General features: G+C 41.4%; 1 protein-coding gene across 1 annotated transcript in view; it reads left to right on the top strand.

Moving 5' to 3' along the window:
- Positions 1-17,344, top strand: part of HTR3B (5-hydroxytryptamine receptor 3B) — a 31,101-nt gene extending 13,757 nt beyond the window's left edge. The window contains exons 3-9 of the mRNA XM_072615671.1: positions 4,674-4,718; positions 5,130-5,239; positions 5,726-5,895; positions 7,133-7,290; positions 14,874-15,084; positions 15,221-15,418; positions 17,099-17,344. Of these exons, the coding sequence (XP_072471772.1) occupies positions 4,674-4,718; positions 5,130-5,239; positions 5,726-5,895; positions 7,133-7,290; positions 14,874-15,084; positions 15,221-15,418; positions 17,099-17,340 (1,134 nt within the window). The 3' untranslated portion in view covers positions 17,341-17,344. The remainder of the gene's footprint in view (positions 1-4,673; positions 4,719-5,129; positions 5,240-5,725; positions 5,896-7,132; positions 7,291-14,873; positions 15,085-15,220; positions 15,419-17,098) is intronic.
- The last annotated feature ends 1,580 nt before the right edge of the window (positions 17,345-18,924 follow it).

Below are 18,924 nucleotides of genomic sequence, written 5' to 3'. Positions count from 1 at the left end.
AAAAGCCAGAAGAAGGAGAAGGAGAAGGCGTAAGAGATGACCAGATGATGATAGGGACAAAAAAGGAAGCTGAACCCAGATGGGGCTGGGGACAGAATGCATAGTGGTTGACAGGAGGAGCTGTTTATAGAAAATAGAAGACAGGTGCTGACAGGAGCTGGTCGAAGTCGATAGGAAGGAGCTGCAGCTGTTTTACTGAGAACTGGACTGATTGGGAGAGAGGCTGAGGAGCAGTTTTCTCTCAGGACTTCAAATAGCCATTGTCTCCTCAACATTTAATGAAAGTCTATATTATCTTCTCCAGTCTATTTTTCAATTTTCTTTTCATAAATGTTCTTTTCTGCTCCCTTTTAGCAACTGAAACAACTATATTTGTGAGAGTCAAATGAGATCATATATGTAAAATACTTAGCACAGAGTCAGGCATATAGTAGATGCTTAATAAATGCTTACACCCTCCCTCCTTCTTCTTATCTATATGACCTTGGGCTAGTCATTTAACCCCTCCCAACCTCTTTCCTTACCTATAAAACAAGAGATTTGAACTAGGTTAACTCTAAGATTCCTTTATAGCTCCTGTGTTCTTATGGCTTCTTATTTGGTCTATTGTAATAATTAATTGTTATCTCTGCTTCTGATCTCCCCTCATTCCTATTCATCCTTTACAGAACTGTCACAAGAACCACCCAGTGACACAGATCTATGTGATAGTCTTTCTTGTTCAGACATCTTCAGTGCTGCCCTACATACTCTAGGACACAATGAAAACTCCTCAGCCTGCCAGTGAAAGTCCTGCACAGTCAGAATACACCTGCCCTTTCCAGCTTTATTTCATTTTATTCCCTTTCATGAAAACTATATTTCTACCTCTCTGGTTTTACTAGTGGTTTCCTAAGCATAACATTCTATCTCCTGACTCATGACCTTTGTTCTCTATGCCTAAAATGCCCTTTCTCCTCACCTTTACCCCCTTGGAATCTCTATCTTCCTTCAAGGCTCAGCTCTGGCATCACTTTTCTGAAAAAGTATTCCTTATGCCCCAAGTTATTAGTGCCCTCTCCCTCCTTAAAAAAGATCCTTAATTTTACTTATCTTGTAGTGTACCTGTCATATCAGCTCAGTAGAGTGAATATAAGCTTCTCAACCTAGTAAAGACCGATTGCCTTTCTTCTTTGTCTTTTTAACCCCAAGAGGACATCTAGTGTGGTTTCTTGCACATAGTTGGAACTTAATAAATGTGTAATTAAATATTATTTCCTATGCCTAGAAAACCCTTCTTTCCTTTACTTCAACCTTTCAAATTCCTGTCCATCTTTCAAGGCTCAATCTTCATAGTCACCGCCAGTTCCTACTTCCTTGCCCAAACTAAAATGATCTCTCTCTCTTATCTGAACTACCGTAGAATTTTGTTGATCCTTTTATAGCTCTTTTCACATATTGCCCTGTTATGGTTACTAATGCACGTGTCTTATACTCCCCTGAGAAAAAAAAGACCATGAAATAGTCATCCTAGTGACTCTCAATTAAAGTATATCTTTTGCCTTTCTGTGTATCTCCAATTACTTAGCACAGGGCCAGGCACATGGTAAATACTTAATGCTTATTGACTGAATGAATGAAGAATTGTCAGGTCAGTTGCAGATACTGTCTTTAGGTCTGTCTTGGCTGCTCTGAACATGTCCTGAAATGGCAGTAGCTCACATTTATATATATAGCTCTGTAAGATTTATGAAGTGCTTTTCATGTATTTGCTTATCTGATCATGAAAAATCTGCATCGCCCATTGGAAGGCGAAGACCAAGGTTGTTGGTTCAGGAAATGGGTGCAAAGGAAAGCTTCAAAAGACTTGATGCTGTGCAGACTCCTCTCAAGCAAACAAGACCACTCCCAAAGTAAGTAGAGCTTTTGCTGGATGCAGCTCAACTGCCAAGTTTTGTTAGTGAAGAACTCATGGCCCCGCTTTCATCCCTGTACCTCACTTCTACTGTGATGGTGTGCCTCCTGTTTTGTTTATATAAAAGACTACAGTTTTGTTTGAGAATATCTGGGTATTATGAGTACCTTAGGGAAATCTGATTATAGAGATAATCTACTCAACAGTGAAGAGTTCCAATTTGTTTCTATTGAGTTTTGTCAATTCCAAATCCCAGATACCTTTGTATTCCAGTCCATTGACTAGAGCCTCCCAGCCAGACGTTGAGGCATCTGTTTCTATAGTCTCCGGAACTGGGAAAGATAAATAAGAATGTGGAGGAATTATCTGTATATTTGCTAACCACCAATTTAGATCTAAATAGGCTCCCTCTGTTAGGAAGACTAATGAATTCCAATTCTCTGAAATATCCTTTGCTTTTAACAAGCAAGATGGAAGGTATCTGAAAATAAAAAAAAAAACAACAAACAACCAGATACGCAGGGGAAGAGCTGTGAATAATGCCACCAGAGAACCAATTATGTTCACCAGCTGGCATTGAGAAACTTGTTTCGTTTGACTAAAAGATTTTCGTTTTAGCCTCAAACTCCATTTTTTGACATTGTGTTATTTGGGTTTGGAGAGATGAAGCCTACCCACCCCCATCAGGCAGGCATTAGGGAAAAATCCTCGAAAGTAAAAGTAATTGAGCAGAGAAGTGGGCAAGAGGAGAGAAATGAAGTAAGGCACCATCACTGCAGACAATCAAGAATCTAATGGCTAAAATTATCATGAGAATGAAGCAACAGAGTAAAGGGACCCCTCTCCCCATCCTCATGACTTTTTGATTTGATGAAGAAACTTTTCCAACTTCAATTAAAGGGGAAAGAGGAAAAGGTCAATATGTACACTTAACTGATATAAAAGATCATCTCTTGTGAATAAGATGCTGTCAAGAGACAGACTAAGAATTTAAGTATCTTGAGGCTGAAATTCTCAAGAGACCCTAAAGTTAACTTCTAGGTCCTCCAACAATGGTTACAGCATTAGACCTTATTCTCTCTCCTTATTCTCTCTTTATTAAATGGAGCTAGTATTAAAACTTTCATTTTTATGCTTTCATGGGGAAGTGTGCAAGGACATGCCATGATCCCCAAGCTGATGGGAATGACAATGAGTTATTGTCACCTGGTTTGAGCTTTAATAAAATCTTATCTCAACTGCCAGGACATGAACTGAGCCTATCTTGGCTATGAGTTACCCTCTGTAGTGACTACAAGCTGTTCCACTGGGAATTACTATTGAATTCAATCCTTTCCTATTGTATGATGCTAGGGAACAGGTTTCCAAAATCTGACTGTCTCAAAGCATCCATTTAGTGTCCATGAAAGACTGCAAACATGATACAACCAGACTGACCTTTGTATAAATACTAAAGCAAGGCATCCTCACATCTACTTAAAATCTTGTCTTTTCCCCGTTCCTCTGAAAAGTTTCAGCAACAGCTCTCCAATCTTCTTAATGACAAAGGGGACTTCAGTTTTCCAGGTTATAATATTAACTTCAAATGACAGCTACACTAACTGAAGTTGGGGGTAGGAAGGAGGACAACAACCGCAGCACAGTTCTGTATAACTGATCTCATTTCAATCCAGGAAAAAAATCCTAGTAAAGACCGATTGCCAGTTGCTTTCATAGCACCAACACAAGGGCTATGATTTGTTATTTACTGAGAACTGGCATGCCCTAAACACCATACAAAACACAAAAGAAGACTGGACTCTTGCCTATCTCAATGGCTCCTGGGCTTTGAGCCAAGATCAGACCACAAAAAAACAGTGGGACATGGAAACAGCAGGTTAGAATGTTTACAAAAGAAGACTTTACATTTCATATTTCTTCATCTTGGATTTTGTTTTTCTTTCCCTATTTTCTTCTCTCCAAAGATGTAGCTTCCATTAGCAGCTTATCACTGAGAGGCAAAAGGAAGACATGAGTTCATGAAGATCCCTCTAACCACAAATATCCATCCTTCACCCATACATTCCCGAGAAACTCTTTCAAGACTTGTTGACTGTTTTTCCTCCCCCTCCTCACTGCTCCTGTTGTCCAAACCCCCAGTAGCCTGGCAGTTTTAGGATTCTCTTCACTGGAGTCCATATTGAGAGATAGTAGTTTTTCAAGATGATCACTGACTCATTGCAGGCCTCAGGGAATTGCATTTGTCATGTCATCCACAATACACTTTATTTATGTTCAATCCATTCAGCCTCTTTCAGGAGCAGGAAAATCCATACAAATTGTGACTTAATATGAGTAACTGCCTGTAGCAGCTGAAACAACATACTTTAAAAGATTATGAATAATACCTTGATTACAAATAAAAGCTCAGTCTCATATTTTTAGCCCAGGATTGGCTAAGAATATATATATTATTCTTCATTCTGATTAATGGCAGAGTAACTAATTAGAGTGGAAAAGAAATTTAGTGATTCGTTCAGAGTGTCAAGTATAGTCAAAGTGCCATTTTGTCACAGATAATACAGTAAAGCTCATAGAAACAGGTGTGCATAATAAATGGGAACTTAAGAGAGCCAAGAAGAGTCTAGGTGATGCTTTAAAAATCAGGATTGCCTGGTGATATTTGATTTCTTTCCTCCCAAAATGACATACCATTGAACTGGGTCTTTGATTTATTGACATCCTGAGATTTAATGCAGGATTCAAATGTTTCTTTCTTTATTTCTTTTTGACTCTGCAGGATGCACAGAATCAAAAACTAAAGACTAGTGTATGGTACAAAGAGGTAACTGAGCATATTTCCTTCTATTCATGCTAGAATCCTGATCTAGAGCTGATATAAAAATATAACTATCCTAATAAAGAATATATATTTTTCATTTATTATGTATCTTTATTTATTGGGTATAGTACTTGGCACATAGTAAACACTTACTAAGTGCTTACTAGTTTGATGTGTGATTAGCCAGGGCTTAAATGTCAAACTTACCTTATTGAATGTCATATGAAATGTATGTTTACTATTGCTGGATCTAGGGATAGCCATCCTCCTTATGGTTGGTGATGAGTTGGAAGGAAAGGGAAGAAATCTGCTAATTTTACCAATAGATAGTGCCCAGGGGTTATCAATCTAAACTTCTTCTCTGCTCTTTAGCAATGCTGTGTTATGACATGTTTCTTTTCTGACTCCTTACAGATTTGGAATGATGAGTTTTTAGCCTGGAACTCCAGTATGTTTGATGGAATAGGAGAAATCTCCCTTCCACTGAGTGCCATCTGGGCCCCAGATATCATCATCAATGAATTGTATGTGGCATATTTCCATGGGGCATGGCCTGGTTAGAGTCCTCAGACCAATGGCTATTTATTTTCATCCTAAGTTTCTGAATTATTGTTTCTGAATCTGAGCCAATGTTACATTGTTGTGTATATATAGGAGAGAAGGAATAGAATTTTATAACCAAAATGGATTTTTAAATATAGTGAGTTGACTTCATATGAGATAAACATTGAAGTATGGATGTTTGAGTTACTATAGGAATAGGATTATTGCCCTCTGAGACTAAAATAGCACTAAAATAGAGCTACAGAGAAAAACTCCTGAGGATGTCATTACTGAGGCCTCTGCCAGTATTGAATCATGCCAAGAGAAATGTCCATCTCTTTCTGCTTTATGGAGGTCAGTCATGGGTGTCATGGTCAGGACTGAGCAGCCCCCCCTTAGTAGCATCAGGACTGTGTAACCAACTCAGGCCATCTATTCAACAGCAAGTTCTCTTGTGTTTTATGTAGCGTGGACATTGAAAAATCGCCCGATCTTCCCTATGTTTATGTCAACTCATCTGGGACCATTAAGAACAATAAGCCCATCCAGGTGGTCTCTGCATGCAGTTTGGAGACATATGCTTTCCCATTTGATACACAGAACTGCAGTCTAACCTTCAATAGCATCCTGCACACAGGTAAACTTAGAGTGATGGGGTCAGCTACCTGGAAAATGTTCTTATGGAGAGAACATATGCCAAAGTGAAAACAGCTGACATCTGTCATTGCTTGACTTTATCCTTGTCATTAGTTGGCTTATTCAATTGAATTCAATTCAGCTTAATTCAACTCGTTTATTAAGGACCCGATCTTTTTGAGACACTGTGCTAGGTGCGCAGAAAAGAAACAATGAAAACAACACAATCCTGGTTTTACAAAGCTAATATTTTATTGGGCAGTGGGGAGTGTGGAGAGGATACAACATATATTAAATAAGTGTAATACAAGGTAGAAAGCAATGTGAGGGAAGGAGAGGTCTGAGCCAAGTGCTGTAGCAAAGCTTTAGGAGGGAACAAAGGGAATGGGAAGGAAGAGCCTTGGAGGAAGAAAAGAATTTTGACAGGGAGAGATAAGGACAGAGGGCAATCTAAGCCTGGGAGATAGTTTACCTGCACAGATTCAGAAATGTGGGAGAAAACGTGGAATTTTGAGTCCTGTTTGGTTGGACTATGTGAAGCAGAGTGGTGTGAAAGTAAGGCTTGTAAGGAGCTTGTACTTTATCCCATAAGCAATGAGGAGCCACTCAAGGCTTTAGAGGAGAGTGGTGTGGTCAGACTTATGTAATGGGAAGATTACTTTGACAGCTTCATGAAGCATCTAGAAGGGAACTACTGGTGCTAGAGTCAGAAGAGCTGGGCTCAAATCTTGCCTCTAATCTTCCTACTTATATGACCTTGGCAAGTCATTTAACCTCTCTCACCTCAGTTTCCTCATCTGTAAGCTGATGACATTGGACTAGATGACCTTGGAAGTCCCTTCCCTCTCTAGATATATGGTTCTATGATTCTGGCTCTGCAGTGATTCAAGCCTGGGTGTATGTATCTGGTCCCTAGAGTTGCCTATATTGTCTCTGATTTGGGAGTCATGATGATACAACTTTTATCTCTAGAAACAGGTTGTAGGGAAGCCATAGTGCCAGCTCCAACAACCTATGGATAATAGGACCCAGTCGTCATCCTCACTGTTTTTTCATTCCAATTTTCATCCAGTACTCAAAACAGGGAGACCTAACTTGGGGTGTGTACTAAGGAGTCTGATACAAATGATAGTGTGAATAGTGATTATGGTGAAAGCAAGGGCCGCAATAAAGAAGAGTGCAGGCCCTCTGCAAGAATCTCCTGCTACATGAAGATCAATGGTTTCTGTTGTTTCCAGTGGCAGATTTAGACCTTGCCTTCCTGAGGAGCACAGAAGACATCAAAGAAGATAAAAAGATGTTCGTGAATGATGGCGAATGGGAACTCCTTTCTGTGCCTTCAACCTACCAAGTCATGCACACTGAAGCTAGAGACTTTGCACAGATTCAGTTTCACGTAGGTGCTTTACCTCCTTCCTCTGGATGTTCGTTTTCTCTCTGTAGGGCTTTATGTCAGGGGAAGGAATCCCCAAGCTTCCCCTGGTGGGGTGATTAGACACTGTGATGATGCAAAGTTCTGGAGGCTCAGTTTTATCCTGCAGCCTCGGGTTCAGCCACAGGGCCTGGAGTGATGCACTCATCCTCTTAGGTACAGGCAGCCTATAAATGAACAAAAGGACTGAGAGAGCACGCTTTTTACACAGCATAAGAATGAGAAGGGAAGGTCTGGGATGAGGAAATGAACCAATCAATCATCTCACAACGGGTCTTGACTCTCAAAGCTTTTCAATACTGCTTTAGCCAGGACAAAGATACCATAGACTAATTAGCTGCCTAGTAGATTCCTCAAAATCTTCATTGAAATGAACAGGGGAAATAGGATCTCCTTGAAAGCAAAACTAATATATAGGATAGTTCTTTATGGAAAAATTAGTAATTATCTCATTCCATATAGATTACAAATTTCATATAATTTGCATTGACACTATAAAGGAATAGTTGACAGAGACCCTCAAGAGATGCACTTGAAGAGACAGACTGGGTGTATTGGAAAGACTTTTGACCTTGGTGTCAGAGGTCCTTAGTTATAATTCTCCACTTACTTCCTGTGTGACCATAGGCAGTTCATTTCCCCTGCTTCCAATTCTTCATCTGTAAAATGAGGATATTAGACTAAATAACCTCCTTGGTCTGCCCCAGCTTCAGACCTATGAGCCTATGAGGGTTCAGTGATCATCACTGACGGTCATCAGATCACTAAGGGGTGCTCATGACTTAGGTTAACATGGAAATTTACCCAGCAGGGGAAACTGTAAGGTGAAGATGTTCAGGGAGAGAATCAAAACTTATTTCTTAAGGAAGTTCTGTGATAAAAAAGTAGCCTGCTTGCATACCCCATGGAATGATTTATAGCTTACCCTGTTAGCCACCCTAGAGTCCACTATGTTCCAAATCTGGGTATCCTCACAAATACATGGTTATATGGGAAAGACCAACCCCAGCCTATTAACATACAGGAGAACTCTGGGTCAGAATGGTTTGTTGAGAGCAGTGGGTGGATTTTTCACACAAAGGGAGGCAAGAAAACTGACCAAAAAAATAGAAGCTATGAGGAATGTTGCATACTAGACCTATTCACTATGCCCACAAAATATACTCAGCAAGAAACTGTCCTCTTCAGGCTTAGAACGCAGACTAAACCTGGGAGCACCTGCAAAAGTTCCTGATTCCAGTGCATATCCAGATCTTAAGAGAGCAAGTACCTGCAATGACTTAGAGTCAGGTTCAGCAACATATCTACCACAAGTTATTGAGGAATGGCTGCAGATTTCCAAATACACTCAGCAGAGAACCAGTTAAGCCCAGGGACTCTCTAATTAACCGTGTGTGTGTTCTCCCTTTCCTTACCACACATACACTTCTGTTCAATTAAAAAATGATTATCACATATACAGAACTTATGACCTATATAATACATGAAGCCGCTTGTGATAATGGCAACCCCCCCACTAACCGCAAGTTTGTATTCTGCCTTGATTTCCTCTACCTTCTTAGCAAAGACTGCACTGGGGCCTACTTGTCCACCTGTTTTTGCTAGAAGAAGGAAAAAGGAAGCTTTTCTTTGCCTTTATTTTGATGAGTTTCTTGGATAAGAGTAAACACCTCATTAATTTTAAAGATATCAGCCTGCAAACATTATTAATGCAGCCCAAATAATGGAGAGCATTAAAGGGAAATGCACAGGACTAACACGTGCCAGGTGGAACAGTCACCTATCAAGCACTCCAGAGAATGATGCACACACCATTACCTACACTGCATGAAGGAGGCAAACAAAGGCAGAGAGAGGGCCAGCACGCTGAGAAATGCACGGGTGCAGAGCTTCCGCAAAAGCAGTAATCCTTTGGAATTCCATCCAACCCTTTCACCCCTGCTCTCCATTTATCCTCTCAGTGCCTTCTTGGAGAATTTGAAGAGCATTACTTCCATTTTTCAGATGAGAAAACTGAGGCACAAAGAGTTTGTACTCAACAGTGATACCCAGTTCTCAGCTTCAGGAGTCCTGCCCACAGCTTCTTCTCCTGATGTCGTCACTGTTTTCCTTTTCATATATTTCCTTTTTGAATGCACTGCCAAGATATGCAGAGTCAAAAAACAGCAATTTAGACACTTTTCCAAACATTTTTCCCCCTGAAGCTTCCTTGCTCCAGAGATCAGGTTGGAACCCTCCTAGGTAAGGGAGAAGACTTCTAGGGTACAGTAGAAAAGGGTATGGCCATTCTCATGGAACCTGTGGTTTTGATTCTAGGATGGGTAGGGTTGGGTGGGTAGGCTATAATTTCAATTAAGATTTGAGGTTGATTTATTATTAGATCCTGGTCTCCTTTAATCTCCCATGCCACCTTTACTTTCTTCATTCCCATTATACACTGAATCTTGTAATAAATTCATAGACCAAGTCATACCTTCAGGAAAAAGTTTCATAACTAAGGTATTTAGATACATCCTGCAGTGTGGGAACTTCAACATCCCATAGCCTATAAGATAGAGCTGTGGTCTCTCTTTACTCCATAGAGTAGAACAAGGACCCTCAGCTCCATGATACTGTTGTCCTGCAAGTAGGAGGGAGCACTGGACAGGGGGAGTCCAGTGGAGCCCTGTGCTGGAGGGCCATCTGAAAGAGTAGGCCAGTTTTCCTGCTAATCTAATTATCCCCTTTTATTGTCACACACACAGTAAGGGATATGAAGATGAGGATGGGGAAGCAATAATCTACTGTAAATGTGCTTCCCCTTTGGTCCTTCCGTACGCGGCTGCTATTTACACTGAATCGGTAGCTAAAAGTCCAGACAGAACCCAGCCAATTGTGCAATCATACCTGCTAGCTCCACAACACGTATTGTTTATTAGAGGGGGCCGGTGATGCTTTGAAGTCAGGGCTACTTTCAGCAGGGGGCCCAGAGCACAGATATTTCTTCCAGCAAGGTTGTCTCTGAGGATCCTAGGACTTATTCCAACAGCCATAGGAGGGGAAATATCCTCCAATGCTTTATTGGATGTACTGATTCCTAGAAACAACAGGGAAAGCATTCAATTCCTGTATGGCAAGGGCATTTTTTGTTTGTTTTGTTTTTAAGAAGAAGATAAAGAAATGGGGGAATTTTAATCTGATGGAGGAAGGGTAGCTCTAGGCCCTTAGCACCCAGTCCAGATAACACTGCTCTGATTTATGGATTTTTCAGGTAGAAATTTGGTATGTCTGGTACTCAAGGGAGAAAGGGAATTCACTCTCCTTTGCTCCCTTCCAGAGGCAGATATGAATCACGGTGCAGATGAGATGTCTCACAAACCCAATAGGATAGTTTCCTCTTCTCTGTAAATCTTGAGGTACCGTTATCTCCTTCAACAAGTGATGAAGGAGTAGTCATCACTTTAGAAACCTTCTCTAATATCACTTCAAGAAGGTGTTGAATCCCAGTTATCATATAATATTTGTGAGATGCTGATGACATGTTCGGCAAGGGATTTAATAACATCGACAGAAATTTAAACTCTGTCCAGTGGGATCATTTTTCTCTCTCTGAGGGAATGCAGGAGGAGACAGTCCCCTTGAGATATTAGGAGAAAGGCACCCCTCAGTGGGATCTTGTTCAACCTGCAGGCCAGATCCATGGTGTTCCCGGTTAGGGACACAGGAACTTACCTGAGTGTCAGTAACTTTCCCAGCGTGCTCTCCAAAATTGGAATGTCGGGGAGGGGGATGGGAAGGGAGGGAAATGGGCTTCGGTATGGAGCGTGAATCTGGGCGTCAAAATTCCAACTATGTCATAAAGACGGTCATGCAAAATTAAGTACTGGTGGGGTCTACCATCAAGGAGGCGATTAGAGGCTAACCTTGGGGCCTCTTCCATCTCCAAGGAGCTTTCGGCACACACGCTCTCAATTAGATTGATCTCTTTCATTAACATCAATAGGCTCCAAATACCTTTGTGTACTTATTATTACCTGGCTTTAATGGATAATAAAATTGTGGCATAATATTGCTAACACCTGAAGGGTGTCTAATGGAGAACACGGACTGAAACGAAAATGCTTTCTCTTCCTTTCCTGTGGAATTTAAAGGCACCGGCTCCTTGGGTCCATTAGAAATGATGGGCTCTGGGTGGTGATGGATCCAGGAAGAGGAGCTTCTCCCTGAGCCAGATTTGGCAGCACTCCCCACCCATCCCTGGGTCAGGCTAGGTGCTGCTTCTGTGGTTGTCTTAGGGGGCAGTAGCTCTCAGAGGATCTTATCTCAGCAAGGCAATTTTCTTTTGAGATCACTCTATACTCCCATTCCATGGAGGCTGAAAGCAGGCTGAAGCACAGACTGTCTGGACTGGACAGGACAGGACCTCCAGATGTTTAGTCTCTATACAAGGAGAGTAATTCCATCCCAACATAAATCCAAACACATTATCCCCAAGGATGGCAGTTTTCATCCACTGATCTGGGAGTCATGGTTCCCACTTAAAGTTTATTGCAAAACCTAGGTTTGTTCTTCATTTACTTACCATTATCTAGCTTTGCAAAATGCTTTTTTTCTCCTCGCCTGCCAGAATTGATTCTAGGGGCATTCAGGGTGGCAGCAATGAACTACATATCCAGTATCCTTCCAACCCTGCTCCCTTTGTGTCCTGTCAAGACCTATGTATGATTCCAACTTTAACAAAACTTTGCCACCTCTTGAATTGTAGCCACTTGAAATCATAGCTGCCTCCCCTTCGTCCTGGGTCTGCTTTACCCTATAGTCTGCTTCTATGTGGACCCACTGAAATGCACCATGCAGACCCCTGCATGGGCAATTCTAATAATTCTGACAAGTAAGACTGACCCCAAAGACTTTTCTCAAAGTACTACATGATTTTAGACTCATTTGTTCCTACAACCTTGTCTCTGATGGAGACACTAATAGGAGGATTGGAAGTCTAGAACCGAAAGGGACTTTGGAGGTCCCCCAGTCCAGCCTTCTCATTTGGCAGATGAGGAAGCTGAGGCACAGAGAAGTCAAATAATTTGCCCAAGATTACACAGGTAGTAAGTGGAGGAACTGCTATTCAAATGAAGTAGGCTTCAGCATTCTTTCCACTCTACCCTGCTGCCTCTCTCTTTGAATAAAAGCATCACCCAAGACCCAGAGAGTTTAAAAGACCCACTGAGAGTCATTCAGCTCACCAGCAGCCAAAGGAGACATTGAAATTCTCTGCCCTTGACTCTTTCCTCGCCTGCTCTTTCCACATAAATATCTTGCCTCTTTCCTGAGGCTTTCCTTTTGTGCAAATTCCAACTGAGTCACTGGGAGATTTCTTAATCAGTCCAACCCACATAACTGAATCATTGGGAGATTTCTTGCTTTTGCCAATCAGAAGAAGTAGGTTCATCCGGAGTTATGGTTTAGATGCTTTCCCAAGCATCCCATCAGGTCAGTCCTCTGGCCAAAACCAGCATGGTTCCATTATCTCCCAGAAACATGGATGTGGAACTTTTTCTACTCTTAAACATCTCCCTATGCCTGTCTCTTGTCATCAATATGAACTGCCGCTTGCTGACAAAAACCGGAGAGGGACAGGTTGAAAACAGTTAATTGTGTTGCTGTTTTTCTGGGTTGCTCTTTGTGGAAACGGGTTTTAACTAAATCATTGCAAAGTGGTGAAAGTCTCTCTGTGCTTTAGATATTCATAGCCTATTGTGTTTAATGTTAGAAAAACAAAAACAAAAACAAAGCCCAGTAACCACTAGGTTACAATCAGCCCGATGCTTTTTTAGCTTGTCTGGCTCTGCAGAACTGAGATGCACTCCCAGAACCAAAAACTGGATGAGGCAAAACAATGAGGTGGTACCTCTGTCTAACCCACTGAGCTTTCCCCCCTCTTTGGGCTGATCTAGTCAGTCTTTTCCTGCATTTAGCATTCTACCAGATCAGTTCTAGCCTCTGCCCCACCAAATTCAGGTCTTTTTGTCTCTCTGAGTTCACTTCTCAAAGAAGACATGGTTTCGGAGGGGCTCTCTAGTAACAAGAGAAACAAGTCAGGCTAAGAATCAAGACACTTTCTTACACTTCCTTCTATCATCTCATGGGCAGCTGGTCTAGAATCTTAAAACTCTCCTGGCTAAGAGGAACCTTGAGAGGTCATCTGATCCCTTCCTCTAATTTTTTAAAAAGCCTACCTTAAGTCACCCCAGACAGATGAAAATCCATCCTGTTTTTAAAAATGTCCTCAATTCCTACACAGGAAATGAGATTCAATAATAGTTAACCACAATAACCGCAACCATCATAATCCTGTTTGCCAGGAAGTTCTTTGTCATTCAATTCCAATTCCATAATTTGTTTATTGAATATCTGCTTTGTGCCAGTGGGAATATAAAAAGATTTATGTCATAACAGTGGACATTTTGAAGTTTGCAAAGCAAACTTCATTTGAGTTTCACAATAATCCTACTACGGGTAGGTACTACAGGTATTATCACCTCCCTCATTTTATAGATGAGGAGATTAAAGTCAGAGATGCTAAGTGACTAAACTGAGGTCACACAGCCACTGTCTGAGATACGATTTAGACCCAGGTTTTCTTGGTCCCAACCCAGGGTTCTTTCAACTGTGCCCTGTTGCTTCTCAAATCAGACCTTAGGAACACTATATTTTAGCTAGGGAGACTAGGTAATTCGTGAAATATGCATCAACAATTTTCAGGTCTAATGTTCATAAAATAATTACTTTATAACCCATTAACAACTAGCATTTGTATAGCACTTTAAGGTTTGCAAAACACTTTACAAATATTATTTCATTTGGTCCTCACAACAATTCTGGAAGGTACTGCTATCGTCCCCATTGTAGAGATAAGGAAATCTAAGGCAGTTAAATGGCTTAATACTCATAACAATGCTAGGTAACATTTGTATAATGCTTACTATGTACCAGGCACTGTGACAAGCATTCTACAAACATTATCTCATTTGGTCTGGGAGGTAGGTACTATTATTATCCCCATTTTACAAATCAGGAAACTGAGGCAAACAGGTTAAGGGACTTGCCCATGGCCACACAGCTAGCAAGTATCTGAATTTGAACTCAGGTCTTCCTGACCCCAAATATACTGTCCAGTACAATGGGCTGCCTTGATGCATGCCTTGATAGTACAGTTGTCAAAGAATAAGACATGGTTTCCTTATTAGAAGTTCCCTATATGGATTAACTGATAAATCTAGTACAAACCCTTCCCCCAACCCTAATCCTTTGAAACTTTCTATTTTTCCTAACCTTGGAGTAATGTTACACACATTTCTAAAAGAGAAGAAAAGAAACTTTCAAACTCCAAAAAAACTTGGGAGCCCAGGGTGGTGTTAGAGGGGAAGACTTTGATCAACAAATATCGCTTAGTTAAAAGGACTGTCCCCCTCCATGCTGTTGATTCCATAACCCTGGACATAGAAAGACAGGATAGAGTGGGGAGAGTCCAGAAGGGTCACGATACTTGATCCCTTTTTCCTCCTCAGGTAGTGATCCGGAGACGACCATTGGCCCATGTGGTAAATCTGTTGATTCCCAGCATCTTCCTCATGGTTGTGGATTTAGGCAGCTTCTATCTACCCCCAAGCTGCCGCACCAGGATCATTTTCAAGATCAGCATCCTAGTGGGCTACACAGTCTTCAAAGTCAATATGTCTAATGAGGTACCCAGGAGTGCAGTGAGTACACCTTTGATTGGTGAGTAGTCTTGGGGCTACGTAAGAGTTAACTTTTCTGCTGCTCAACAAATATTGAATGTTATTTTTTAATTTGGAAAAGAAAGAGGGATTGTATCTTTCTGCTAACCCTACCTCTGCCTAACCCCCTTTTCCAGGTGTCTTCTTCACAATCTGTATGGTCTTCCTGGTTCTCAGCTTATCTAAGTCTATCCTTCTGGTTAAGTTCCTCCATACAGAGAGAAGCAGTAGGCAGGACCATCCCCTCTTTTGTTTCCAAAGGACCTGCAAGGCTAGACCAGTGGACAGTGCCCATCTGACTAAAACCTCTTTGATTGTGGCTGACTCCCCAACAGGTAGGGAAGAAAACTAGAGTTTTCCCATGCTTCATTTTTATTACCATCAATTCACATTGATGGAACACCTAAGGGCATCATGATCTTGCTAAGGATTTTAGATCTCCTGGCTCCAGCTTAAGCAACCTCTCCCAGAACCTAAAGGTCTATCTGCTCCATCCACTTGATCCCCTTTCTAATCAATCTCATTTGGACTAGAAAACAGGCTTCTATGTTTGTGCTTATCCATTAGATCTGGGGTTCTTAATGTGGTCTGTGAATTTGTTTTTAAATGTCATAATAACTGTATTCTGATATAAGCGGTTTCATTTGTTACTTTATGAATTTTAATTTATACATTAAAAATATTATTCTAGGAAGATGTCTGTAAGGCTTTATTAGACTGCCAAAGGAGTTCATGGCATCAATAAGGTTAAGAACCTCTACGTTAGTGAGTAAGAGGTATATCCTTACAATCTGAAGTACCCAAGCTTTGGATTCCAAAGCCTTAGATTTGCTATTCATCTAATGTGAGAAAGTAAGATAATCTTCCTGTCCCAGTTGTCCTCCCAGTGTTCCCAGGGCTCTAACTGGGGCAAATTGAGTTGGTCCCCAAACCCATGAAACCTATCCCCATCAATTTGGCCTATGTGCCCTCAGATGTGCCATTGTAGCTTTGGCATTTCTCCCTTTTAAGTCAATTCAGCAAAGACCCATCAAGCCCCTACTATGTGGAGAGCACTTTGCTAGGTGTTAGTAATACAAAGATAAAAAGTGTCCTTGCCTTCGAGGAATTTAAAAACTAATTGTGGAGAAAGATGATTTATCCACCTTAACAGATGAGTATGGTAGAAGGTAGAAAGTGATAGGCAAAGGGAGGTCCAGACAAAGCGCTACAAGAAATTTGAGGAGAATGTGATCAGGACAGTGCCAGTAGAAAAGGTAACACTCCAACTAGTCCTTGAAGGAAGAGGATTTTGACAGTTGGAGATATGTAAGGAGTATTTTGCAAGAATGGGGATAGAGTAAGTGAATGAAAAGAGGCAGAAGGCAGAACAAGATCAGGGCATACATAGCTAGGAGTCCAACATAGCTGGACTGTAATGTGTGAAGGAGAGTGGAGTAAAAATCAGCCTGGAAAGATAGGGTGAAGCTAGATTTTTCAATCTCAAGTGAAAGAATTGCATTTTATCGTTTAGGCAGTTAGGAGCCACTGAGGGTTTTTGGTTACAAGAGTGACATGGTGAGAGCTGCACATTAAGAAAATTACTTTGGCAAGACTGGAGACGAGATTGGAATGGGGAGAAATGAGAGGCAAAGAGACCAGGAGAGAGGCTATTACAATAGTCTGGTGAAAGGTCACGAAGACCAGAATTATAATAATGGCAGTGTGAGAGGACAGAAGAGAAGAGATACAGTGGAGGGAGAAGCAACATGACATGGTAGATTATTTGGATATGGGAAGAGAAGGAAAGGCAGAAAGCAAAGATAACTCCAAGGATACTATCTAAGATGAAGGCTAATAGTACACATTACAATTTTATCTTTGCTCTGCCTCACTTCATCCCCATCCATCAGGGGGTGAAACTTTCTTCCCCCACAGCTTTCCTCATATCACCTAAGTTTCAGGTCTTAGTCTCAAAGGGAAAATTGAATGCTGACAATCCTAACTTACTAGATTGTTTTCTCCCATCATTTCAGATGTTCCTCCCTGTCAAGAGCACCAGACCCAGGTGGGGTTTCTGGAGGAGGCCCTGGCCCAGCTCCAGTCCATCAGCTCCTGCATTCAGGCTCTGGACCAGGCTGCTGAACAGGAGGCTTCATGGCTTACCATCGTGTACCGATTTGACAAGCTTTTGTTCCAGGGTTACCTCCTGGTTCTGGGAGTGTACACCATCACACTCTGCTCCCTGTGGGGAGTGTGGAGTTCTCTGCCAAGCTAGTGAGGCCAAGTTCATAGTATACATAGCCTAAGTGGGAGAGGGGATTAGGGAAGACTGGAGGAGGAATGGGCCACAGGGCCCTAGCCTGCTCTTTTGTCTATTTCCATTTACCACAAATTATTTCCTTTAAGAGGAAGAGAAATAATATAGACTAGCAGAAAGTACATTGGCTCTGGAGTAAAAGGACCTGGGTTCAGATCCTTCTTGTATAACTAACTACTTACAGAACTTTAAGCAAGTCACACTCTCGCTATAAAATAAAGAGGTTAGACGACATAGTTTCTCTACCCCTTTCAGATCTGTTTTGTTGTTTAGTTGTTTCCTGTTCTTCATCACCCTGTGGACCATCCTATCCTTGGGGTTTTCTTGGCAAAGATACTGGGATGATTTGCCATTTCCTTCTCCAGTGGATTAAAGCAAATATAAGTGACCTGCTCAGGGTCATACAGCTAGTAAGTGTCTGACTCCAGGTCACCTGATCTACAGCTATGCGCAACAATCATTCCATCTTTCTTTTGTATCTGTATAATTTAGGTTTTAGTGCCCTTCTGTGGCATACTAGCCCTCTTACCAAACCTGGTCCTCGTAGTTGAGAAAGTGCCTTTTAGGTCTGAATCTGCAATGATTAACATCCATATTAATGATTCTTTCTAGACAACTCACCATCTTAAGTTCCTTTGAGTCCCTTACCTTTTTGGATCACTCAACCCCACTACTCAAGGTCTAGTTCCACTATCCAGTGCCTTTGGTCTAGTCCTGACTTTTGCTGAACATTAATTTTTGGAGGAGATCCGAGAACTCAAGTTGCATAGATTGATCAATTAACCAAAAGCCCATTTATTGAGCCTACTGTGCTAGGCACAGTGGAGAATACAAGGGCAGCTAAGAAAGGGTCCCTGCCCTCAAGCATCTAGCCTTCTTTCCCTTACCCCTTAGATTCTTATGCCTTCCCACTTGTCCTTTAGAGTAAGTGAGGAGGCCTGCTTACTCAGCATCTGAACTGCAAGTTTTCCCTCCCTTCCTCCAATCTCTCATCCCTCCAATACACAAAACGCTAGAGTTATTTTTCTCGAAATGCCATGTTAATTGGATTGTTCCTATGCATGGAAATCTTGTTGCCTATTGTATCAGATCCAAATCCAAATTCAAAGGCATCCTCTAGTTTCTTTTCTGACTTTTCTAAGGACCAACATACCCTTCACTGCTCAGAACACAATTTCTCTCAAAAATCTCAAATTTCTCCACCAGTTCTCTCCTTCCCTTCATCGCTCATGTACGTAATTTTACATTGCCTTTATCGATATATGTGTTTTCACCCTTGTCAAAGAGTTTGGGTGGTTTTCCTACATGGTCATATTCTATCTCCTCAAATAGATTGTGAACTCTCTAAGGGCATGAGCTCTGCCTTCTGTTTCTAGGTATCTCTCTTCCTTGCCTTAGACTTCGCAGGGTTTTTATGCAGCAACAAATAGACAATACATGTTATGGAGTGACTGATTCTCTCCGGGCTTGCCAAGGACAAGCAATTCTCCCTGTGCTCCTCCCAGACAATCCCAAGTCTGAGAGACTGTGAAATCTGCAGCC

The sequence above is a fragment of the Notamacropus eugenii genome, chromosome 5, assembly GCF_028372415.1.
Source record: "Notamacropus eugenii isolate mMacEug1 chromosome 5, mMacEug1.pri_v2, whole genome shotgun sequence".
Taxonomy (NCBI): domain Eukaryota; kingdom Metazoa; phylum Chordata; class Mammalia; order Diprotodontia; family Macropodidae; genus Notamacropus; species Notamacropus eugenii.
The sequence above is the reverse complement of the archived record's forward strand: the minus strand, read 5'-3'. Positions and strand labels throughout refer to the sequence as shown.